This window comes from Brachycentrus maculatus, unplaced genomic scaffold, assembly GCF_059751285.1.
Source record: "Brachycentrus maculatus isolate JH-2025_06_01 unplaced genomic scaffold, ASM5975128v1 h1tg000364l, whole genome shotgun sequence".
Taxonomy (NCBI): Eukaryota; Metazoa; Arthropoda; class Insecta; order Trichoptera; family Brachycentridae; genus Brachycentrus; species Brachycentrus maculatus.
In genome coordinates this window covers 252,211-263,402 of record NW_028281113.1, presented here as the reverse complement: position 1 = coordinate 263,402, position 11,192 = coordinate 252,211, and the positions used below count along the sequence as shown (strand labels likewise).

Sequence of the window (11,192 nt, the reverse complement as noted above, 5' to 3'; positions counted from 1 at the left end):
TATTGTTTTAAGAAAAATGTTAATAGATTTCGCGTTTAACGTGTGGAATTCCATTTGATTTATTTATTAAATATGAAAATCACACACTGATTTTAAGAGTCATGTGATTTTTATAAACACATAAAAATAAAATTTGTGACAATGGTTTCACCTTGTTATGGCATTTTTGAACTTCTGTAACAATCAATCTTTCCATCCCTAGAAAACAAAAATACATTTGATTAATTTTGTTGTAGAAATCTGGCGTACAACAGGATTATGGACGTTCCAATTGGCTCCCTTTCATCCATGCAGCACTTGGTTATTTTGTAAGTATACTAATAATATTTTGACATCTCAACAAAGACGAAGAAGATTATGTCTGTGTTTTAACAGGGGTTATGGCCTGTTATAGACTGGACCCATTATTTACAACTACACTCCTCAAATTTTTGAAACTCATACATATATTATAAATCTCATTTTTATGTGCACGGGAGCCGTCTATGGTTGGTTTGAGAAAGCTTTTATTTAGCGAAGACCCTTTTGTTTAGATGTATGGAAGATCCTAACCGGATTATTTGACATACTAGGAGACTCCTGAAAACATGATTTTAAATTTTCATTCAACTTTTACCAGACCAAACCAGTTCTTTATTCACAACATTTTTGAGTATGTTCAAAAATATTTTGTGAACCAGGATTTGGATACACTTAAAAATATTTTGAATACTAATTATAATTTATAGTTAATATTTCATATTTATAACTTAATGGAGTGATCAAATCACTATTTGTCTCATTTTATGTAAAACTCTGTCTTTTTTAATTACAATTTTACTTATTATTTTTTGACAAAAAAAAAAAGAAAAATAACTCCTGTAATTGGAGATAATCCAGATTTTGTGAACAAGTATTTGGACACACTCAAAATGTTGTAAACAATTTTACTTAGTAAATACCACTTTTTTCAAAATCTACTATGACATGTCGGCTATCCAATTTTAAAACACAGTAAGGGACATTTTTTGTAGTACGTTTTTTTTTGCATTTTTGGACTAAGTAGAATCTACTTAGTCCAAAAATGCAAAAAAAACATACTACAAAAAAATTGTCCATTACTGTGTTTTGAGTTTGGACAGCCGACGTGTTTCGATGCATTCCGCATCATTTTCAAACACCGTATGTGAAGCTAATTCTATATTTTAGAGTTGGGTCCTTGGGACGTTGAAGGTTGAAGAGGGGGTAGGAGCTATTTTTATTTATTTATTTATTTATTTTATTTTTATTTTATATTTTTATTTCTTATTTCTTATCAGTGGAAACATATACAATAGGGTATTTTTGTTGATTTGGCGTTTAATTTGTAGAACTCCATTTTAATTTATTTATAAATTATTTAATCAAACACAGCTTTTATGAGTATACTGTAAAAATATGTGTTTGATTTAATTTAACAATTAATACATAAATTAAAATTCTGTCTACTGATGTATAAATAATAAATCAATACATAATTTGGGTGAAAGAGTAAAATATTAAGTCTAATGTTTTATTTAGTAGCATTCCAAAAATTGATTAAGGAGAATTCTATAAAGATACGTACATATTTCTTTAAAGTATGCTGATTCAAAATATTAAGGGGAGGTATTACAATGTTATTTTGGTGAAAATAATCATGTTTTTTTTAAGTAACATGAAAAGAAGGCAATTATTATAATTTGCAACATAATTGCGTTATTAAAACATCGAAGTACATACTTACTTTCATCCTAAGTACATACGCCGTAAAATCTTATAAACACAATTAGCACCCATTTAAGCCACTTACTGAATTACGTTATTAACGAAATAATGTACACGGTGTCACCAAACATGTGAGTAAAGATATAAGTATTATTCATTTATATTATATTTATATATTGTCCGCCTCCGTGTAATAGTCAGCACGCTCGGTTATCGTTCTGGAGGTTCCGGGTTCGAATCCCAGGGGGGGGTTAAATAAATATTAGTGATTTTTTTCACTGTAATATTTATACAATATTACCCTGGACTGATCACCTTTCCTTCATGTGTTAACGATCAAGATAACACTGCGTTTATATTATGCAGTGCCCTATGCACCTTGGGGTGCGGATAAGGTTTTTTTGAAGAATCATGTGTTAAGACATTTTTACGGAAAACTCGACGGATAGATTACATTAAGTTTATTTTTTTCCAAAAAAAAAGATATAAAAAAAAGATAAAAGATACAATTTTCTTATACTCAACTAAACCTAAGTAGAAGGCAGAAAGTAGCCTAAGGTACCTGAAGCAGAGGGCTGATCACCTTTCCTTCATGTGTTGACGATCAAGATAACACTGCGTTTATGCACCCTGCAAGCTTGCTTAAGTGAGGCAAGCTTGATTATGGATCTTGGGAGACGTGCGGAGTACATGGCCAAGCCAACTGAATCGCCTTTTCTTTCCTAATCGAAGACGCAGCAAATCTTGTTCACAATTGTCAAGACGACAGTTGTGAACAAGATTTGCTGCGTCCTATGCCTTATCTCTTCATTCCTCACAAAGCAAACCACCGCTAACATGTTAACAAAGCTAAGTACACGGCTTCTCTGGGCTCTAGTAAGGTGCCATGATATAAATATTACATTTTGATATCTTAAAATAGACGAAGAAGAATTTGGAAGTCTGTATTTTATTTTTATCTTATAAAGTTATTTGCATTCACTCTGCATACCTCTGCCGGAAAAAACGGTGATGGTTAGAGCTAGTTTTAAGTAAGTTAATTGGATTTTTTTTTGGAACAAATAAAAATTTTCGTTTTTTCACCAAGTTTTCATAGTACCCACAAGTTTCGTGTCACCGTGTTAATGTACTCGCATTGTATTATTATTTCGCCAAAAATAATTCAGCGTGTTGGTAAACGCAACACCCTCTAATTTTCTTCACCCCTATTACTCGTATTTTTCGGAAAACATCACACAGCACATTTAATGAAACTAATTTGAATTTATCTACAGCGGTAAGTCGGAGTAATTAAGTTTATGAAGAGTTTCTTTGAAAATTATTTTGCTCGTATATAAAAACGTTCTATTTCATCACATCTTTGGGCGTAGAATTACACTCGCTGTATCTTTTGAAATAAAAATTCCTTTTTACAGACTTTCTTTTATTTCTTAAAAATACATATTTATATATACATACACTCATACATACGTCTTCATATTTATTTATGTACACCCATCAAGCCACCTTATGTGTCTTGTTGGTGTAGTTGTCAATATGATGAAAAATTAAGTTTTCTACTTCCATATTTTTTGTTCATTTTGTGCTGATTTCGTACATCTTCGTTTTCATCTATGTATGAATGTATGAAGGTGCAATTATGTAAAGTGAGAACGAATTTTAAATATTTTGCAAGGACCCAAAGGGAAAATTGAAGCTGAATTAGAAAAATATTGCTATTTCGTACCCACTTTATTTTGAGTATCCAAATGTTTAGCCACAACTATGGGTTTATCCACTTAATAGTTTTAATTTTGAATTTTTTATATCTCAACAATATGGAGATTAAAAAGTCTGGGTATTAACAGGGCCTTCGGCCTATCAAACTTACTTTCAGGCGTCTCATTGTATGTAAAATAATTCAGTAAGAATCTTACATATGTATATTTTGTGAAGGTCTCTGCTTGATATAAAAAAATCTTATTCAACTCACATATCGCTCACTCCTTTCAACAACGTCACATAAATTGAAAATCGTTAATTTTCAGTTATGCATGTTTTCGGGATGCCCAAAAAATGTACTATATCCCAGCAAAAGCGGCATATTTCTAACTTAATATTTACCCGCTACAGGGCAGAAAGTGTTGTTTTTGAATTTTGAAGAATATGTACTGTTTAATTATTTTTTTAAATTTACAAAATATTATTCAAATGGAGAAAAATAATTCCGGGTTTACCTGAAAAAATCTGTTGCACAGTAAAAAGTTCAATAAGTGGCTAGTAATTTATTTTTAATACATTTTATTATATTTCAAAACTTTAAAAACGATCTCCTGAGACATCTAGTTTTTTTTATATATGACGTTGTTGAAAGGAGTAAGCGATATGTGTTTTGGAGTAAACCTTCGTTGTGGGTAAAACAGGTATCACAGTTGGGTACTAGTAGAGTTTTATCCTTTTTTTACTAGTTTATTCCTTAATCATGATATCCATCCACAATTTTCCAGATGCTGGAAGTGCCTTAATATAGTTATATATCAATTTCATATTTTCTCTTTGAGTTTATACTTATGATATTCAAAAAATTGTTATTCAAATCAAAAAACAAAAAGTTTGTGTTTTATACATACTTATGTATTTTAAAAGTTTTTAAACAGTGCCACAAAATATCACCAAAATATATTTAGTTAAAAACTTAAATCGCTTTTTTACAGTATTCCCGTAGATCCGAAGTATTTCTTGTTCGTGTCGACGTTTGACTGAAAAAACCCCAACTAAAAAAAACCGCAACAGAATAATCTAAACATGATTTCATTCGTCTTAAAGATCGGGGTGTTTAAGTAAAAGCTTTTCTTGTCTGGTCCGCTAAATTAATTTCCCCTTTGTGATGTTGACATATCCCGAAGCTTTGAAATACGTAATCCTTTTAACGTCGCTCCGAATAAAGTTGTTTGATTACAAATAAACCTTGTTTACCCCATGGCTTCCATTTATTTGTACTCTCTTTTCTTTGGCCCTTCTTTGGTCAATATCAGTTTACGTTGTCGTCCAGTGCTTAGTAAAATATATAACAAGATATATATTCTAGTATGTAAAATAATTTGAGAAGACTCTTACATACGTTTCACGAAGGTTTCTGCTAGCAAAAACTTACTGATTTCAACCATAGTTGTCATCAAACATGTAACTTATACGTTAATAAGCTGTGCCAACGTACTGTGTCATGAGATTAATCAATATATCCAGGAGTTCCAGTAGTTAGAGTAGGGTGGTAACAACCACCCTAAACAAATTGTGGGTAGATTAGTGAATGTTGCACGTGTGTAGAGTGATCGCTTAACCAGCCTATGACAGGTCATAAACCCTGTAAATACCTAAATATTTTTTGTGACTTTGTGACTCGTTATTGGAGATCGTCCAGATTTGATAACAAGAATTTGGACACACTCAAAATATTGTAAATATGTTTCAAAATGTTATTTCACATTCAATATATTGAAATTATTTTATATTTTTATTGTTTCGGCATTCACTTTGTGGTAAGACATTTTTAAATTTTATAAAAAAACACTTGTTTTTTACCACTTGACTATTACATATATTGTAACGACTAGTATCGGAAGCAGGTTTAAATATAATCAGTTTCTATTTAAACCCATAGATGAAAGCATCTATAGCTTTTTCCGAAACTAGTCGTAACGATATAATACTCAAATATTTAAAAAAAATATATATATTCAATCAAAGTACTTTTTCTAGGCATTCCAAGCTTGTATGAATGAGAAAAAGGTTGGAAAATATCAATTTTCAGCATGTAGTATTCAGCAAAGAAAAATAATTTTATATTTTTTTACAGGTTACTGAAGAGAAATCGAATTTCAACTATAGACGAGAAAGCATTCGCAAACCTTACATCGCTAAAAATCCTGTAAGTACCTTTTATCCAATAATACATCATTTTTTACGTCAACTTTTTTTTTAAAGATGGGAATTGCGTTTATTATTTACGTTGTTTATTATGTACAAGGTTTATAGACAATTTAAATGATTTTTTCCAACTAAATAATATATAAATAAGTAATCTATGTTGGGAACAGGAGGGACAATCTAGTGAGGGCCAATCAGGAACTTGTCAGCATTTGAATATAATTTATTTTATTGTAACTGCAGACAGTTGGTAGAATTCCATATTAAATTATTGGGTAATATATCCAAAATAAACAAGGTTTATTGGATTGAATTCTACATTTATTTATGTATATATTAATACGTGACGCGTTTCGTCTTCTTAGGACATTATCAAACACTCTTGTACATACAAGTGTCACGTATTAACATATACATAAATAAATGTAGAATTCAATCCAATAAACCTTGTTTATTTTGGATATATTACCCAACAATACAAATTTTTGTTTACTGGGCTGGGTTTGTTCACATAAGAGATATTTATATATTGATGCAAATTACATATCAATAGTTACGTATCTGAATGAAGTCTGCCTATTAATATTCTTAATAAAATAAATAATAAAACCCTTATCCGCACCCCAATGGTGCATAGGGCACTGCGTCATATAAACGCAGTGTTATCTAGATCGTTTGACACGTGAAGAAAAGGTGATCTGCCCTTCGCTTCAGGTACCAGTCCAGGGTAAAATTGAATAAATATTACAGTGAAAAAATCACTTGTATTTTTTTACCCCCCTTGGGAATCGAATACGGGACCTCTAGAATGGTAGCCAAGCGTGCTGACCATTACACTACGGAGGCAGAATCTTCTTAACTTTTGTTATATTTTATTATTGCTGTTTACTTTTAACTCATTTAACATTTGTGAAATTTTGTAATTGGAATGTTACAATTGCCTGTTTTATTTGTTATTCATTATTGTAAATGTATTTATGTTAAATGTTCTGTTAAATTTCTAAATAAATTTAATAAAAAAAATAAAATTCGGTCATTACTGGGGGGAAACCATGTACAACTCTTCAGGAGAAGGCGGACTGTTGACTTTCATCAGCAGATCTTCCGTTCCGCTAGAAGAGGACTCGGTATTTTGTGTCCTTAATAAACAAAATGTTGACTACATTATACAATCTCACCTCATTGCTACCAAGAAGATAGGAGTCTGAGCATTCCAGAGCTTACGACCTGCCATTTGCATGGCTTTATACACTTTTATCACTTTATACAATTGTGTAACGTTCACCATTCTGCCCATTATTGAACATAAATATTTCATTGATATTTCAATTTGGATTTCTTTCGCATGTTAGTTGTTATTTGATAGATTTGGAATTTCGACTGATGGTGGCGCCATCAGTCGAAACATCTCTAAGTTGTCAAAACTAGTGTATAATAATAATAAATCCCTTACCGCACCCCAATGGTGCATAGGGCACTGCTTCATATAAACGCAGTGTTATCTCGATCGATTACACATGAAGGAAAGGTGATCAGCCCTCCACTTCAGGTACCAGTCCAGTGTATATTGAATAAATATTAGAGTGAAAAAATCAGTTATATTTATCAGGAATCGAACCCGGGACCTCCAGAACGGTAGCCGAGCGTGCTGACCATTACACTACGGAGGCGGACAGTGTATAATATAATAAAACTCATTAAGTAGTTTGTATACAAGTGTTTAATTTTTACAAAAATAATCAACATGTCATAATATAATCGTGTATATTGACAGAAAAATAAGACCTTGTAAATTCAGTGTTGATTTTCCAATTTTTTTTTAAAACTTTGATATGTATTTCTCAATTTTCTCCATGCGGGAAATTGACTCTCGAAGTTTTCATGCAGTTTTCGTATGACAAATAAAAACATCTCACGAATATTTCAAACTATCGACTTGATAAGTTTTTCTGGAATTCACGTCAATTTTACGGACTAAACTTTTCATGCTTCTCTTAAAAGTTTGTTTTTAGTTCTGAGAAAGTATCTTTCCAACATTTTGAGTGTGTCCAAATACTTGTTCACAAAATCTGGATTATCTCCAATTACAGGAGTTATTTTAATAAAAAATAATAAGTATCTTTCCGTTTATGATATGTTCATCGTTACCTACATACGTTTGTATAGAATTTTTTTAGAGGTACTAGTTGTGTGTAATGAAATAAAACGCAATTAATGGTAAAATACAAGATTTTTTATCAACGTGTCATTTCACAAAGTTGATGCCGAATCAATACAAAATATAAGTTTTCCTTTATAAATACCACTATTTTTGACAATGTATTGTGACACGTGATTCCATGCATTCCGCATCATTGTCACAATACATTTTGAGATTTATCATCAAACCCTTATCCGTACCCCAATGGTGCATAGGGCACTGCATCATATAAACTCAGTGTTATCTTGATCGTTAAAACATGAAGGAAAGGTGATCAGCTCTCCGCTTCAGGTACCAGTCCAGGGTAGTTCAATAAATATCAGAGTGTAAAAATCACTTATATTTATTTAACCCCCGCTGGGAATCGAAACCGGGACCTCCAGAACGGTAGGCGAGCATGCTGATCATTACACTACGGAGGCGGACTAAGAGATTTGCGATTTATATGATGTTTTTTTGAGGTATAAAAAAATAGCATAAGCCTCAATAAATTGATGGTGGCATCCGCCGTGTGGTATTTTGCTGAAACCACAGCTTTATCACATCAGTGCCATTAAACTAATATACGTAGAAGTCAGTCATCACGGTTCTGTAGAGCTCTTCATTGACCTTAACATTCTGGCCGACATCTTTTTTTTTTTAAATAGGGCCAATGATTTCACCTGCCCATAAAGCACACCAAACAGTGACGTTTTTTTGACAAAAGCTTCTGGATTTTCTCCCTTCCAAATTCGTCAATTCTGCTTATTGACAGTCATTTAACCAAAAATATGCCTCATGGCATGTGTGATAAAAATTTTGCGTTGAAAAAGAGGATAAATTTGAATATTATTTTTGGCCCATTCTCCGCATCTACGACGCGCATAATAGTCATTCAGTCTACTCATTGTGAAATGACAAAACGTACCTACTTCAAATCAACTGTAAACTGTCAAATTGACAGTTTGTAATGATACAGTAGATTTGACAATTGATTTGATTGGATTTGACAGAAATACATAAATTTATATACAGTCTAATGCAGTATTCCGCAAACTTTTTCTACTAAGGTACACCTACTAAATTAAGAAATTTCAGAGGTGCATATTTACCATATTATGATAACATATTATGATAACATGTTATGATAACATGTTATGTGTAATGCGAAACGTGAGCCTACTTAACTGAGCACAGGTAATCAAAATTTGGAGCAGTTGTGTTATTTTCACAAAACCAGACTTTTTTCCGCGGCACACCAACTATTTAATTCAATTCAATTCAATTCAATTTATTCACTAATTAATATATACATTACAAACAAACATTTAAGGCGTATACATTAAAAAACAAATAAAAAATTACGCAAGAAGACTCTTGTTAAATGTGTAAAACAATCTCGCTTCGGAAAACTCCTTCGGACACATGGAACAGATCAATATCCAATGTGATATTGTTCAATATAGCGGTAGCTCTTCCTACAGGCATAACCATCGGCAGGTTGGTGCTGTGTATAGGAATGTGAAACAATCTATGCCGACGCTGTCTTAGGTAACTATCGGGAACATACAGACCAATGCTCTGGATAATTTCAGGATTACCGCGCAACAATCGATAAAATATAGATAATCACCACGGTACACCAGTGTGCCGCGGCACACACGCGGTGGAACAATGGTCTAATTATTTGTCTATAAGACTCTAATAGACTAACAATGTCATATCGCTCACTCCTTTCAAGAACGTCATAAATAAAAAATTTAATTTTTTAGGAGAACGTTTAAAAATATAGTACAATATATTAAAAATAAATAACAAACCACTTATTGAACATTTTACTTTGTAACAGATTTTTTTAGGTAAAACCTGAAGATTTTTTCTCCATTTGAAAAATATTTAGAATATTTAAAAAAACAATTCAACAATTCCCTTTCTTCAAAATACAAAAACAACACTTTCTGGATAAATACTAAGTTAAAAATATTCCGCTTTTGCTGGGATATAGCACATTTTCTGGGCATTCAGAAAACATGCACAACTGACAATTGACGATTTTTTATTTATAACGTTCTTGAAAGGAGTGAGCGATATGTTATGTTCCATGATTTAATTAAGTTTTATATTTGATTTCAGTGAACTCGATGACAACCTGTTGGGAGATATTCCTTCTGCCATACACCAACTTCCAAATCTCCAAGAACTGTAAGTTATTTTTAACCTTTTCATAACTTCTAATGAATAAAATCATTTTTAAATTCTAAACACTTAAAGAAGATTTCAAAATTATGAAAAACTTCATTAATTCATTCGAACCCTTATCCGCACCCCAATGGTGCATAGGGCACTGCATCATTTAAACGCAGTGTTATCTTGACCGTTAACACGCGAAGGAAAGGTGATCAGCCCTCCGCTTTAGGTAACAGGTAAAAAAACTTAATGATAGAAAACTTATATATTATTAAATACATTATTTTTATGATTTTTTATGGCGAGTACTTATTCTGACCAGTTATTGTATATATGTTCAATGTTTTGTGTGTCGAAACTCAACATAATCGTTTGTAAAATGTGTGTAAGATTCTTTGAAAAATGTCTTATTCTAAAAAAATCGGAAGTGAAGTGACGACTAACTCTAAGCACAGTCGGTTACTTAACCCTTCATTGCATTATTTTTTCCATTTTAAATAATAATTTTAAAATCTGTAGTATCTAACTCTAAACATTAGAGGAAAAGCAAATAAAAAATATTGAAAAACTTTTTAAAAACAAAATACAAACAATTTTGATACACGATACAGCGAAAGGTTAATGTATATCATTATTGCGAGTCTATTATTCTATTTTTGTCCACCTCCGTAGTGTTATGGTCAGCATGCTCGTCTACCGTTCTGGAGGTCCCGGGTTCGATTCCCAGGGGGTTTAATAAATATGAGTGATTTTTTCACTCTAATATTTATTCAATATTACGCTGGACTGGTACCTGATGTCGAGGGCTGATCACCTTTCCTTCATGTGTGATCGATCGAGATAACACTGCGTTTATATGAAGCAGTGCCCTATGCACCATTGGGGTGCGGTAAGGGTTTTAAAAAATTATTGCGAGTAAGGCCTTAATTTCACAGACCTTGCGGATTGATAACATGTATTACATGATTTTAAATCATTGCAGGTCTGTATCTGGAAATCGTATCAAGTATATTGGCTATGGTCTCCTGCAGAAATCCCCTAAATTGGCACTTCTGGAACTGAAAGGGAATCCTTTAGTTGGAGTGGACCCTCACGCCTTCAGCTTCTTACCAAAGCTTAGGAAATTGTAAGTATTTTTTGCAGTCTAAAAATCCTACTTTAATTAATCGATTCGGCAATCATTTTGTGGTAATAT

At 32.1% G+C, this 11,192-nt stretch overlaps 1 protein-coding gene across 1 annotated transcript in view; it reads left to right on the top strand.

The window, feature by feature from the left end:
• The first annotated feature begins 242 nt into the window (after window positions 1–242).
• The window catches only part of rk (G-protein coupled receptor rickets), a 30,289-nt gene continuing 19,339 nt past the window's right edge, over window positions 243–11,192 (top strand). Inside the window, exons 1-4 of the mRNA XM_088269816.1 lie at window positions 243–308; window positions 5,561–5,632; window positions 9,944–10,012; window positions 10,980–11,123. Coding sequence (XP_088125942.1) covers window positions 259–308; window positions 5,561–5,632; window positions 9,944–10,012; window positions 10,980–11,123 — 335 coding nt within the window. The 5' untranslated portion in view covers window positions 243–258. The remainder of the gene's footprint in view (window positions 309–5,560; window positions 5,633–9,943; window positions 10,013–10,979; window positions 11,124–11,192) is intronic.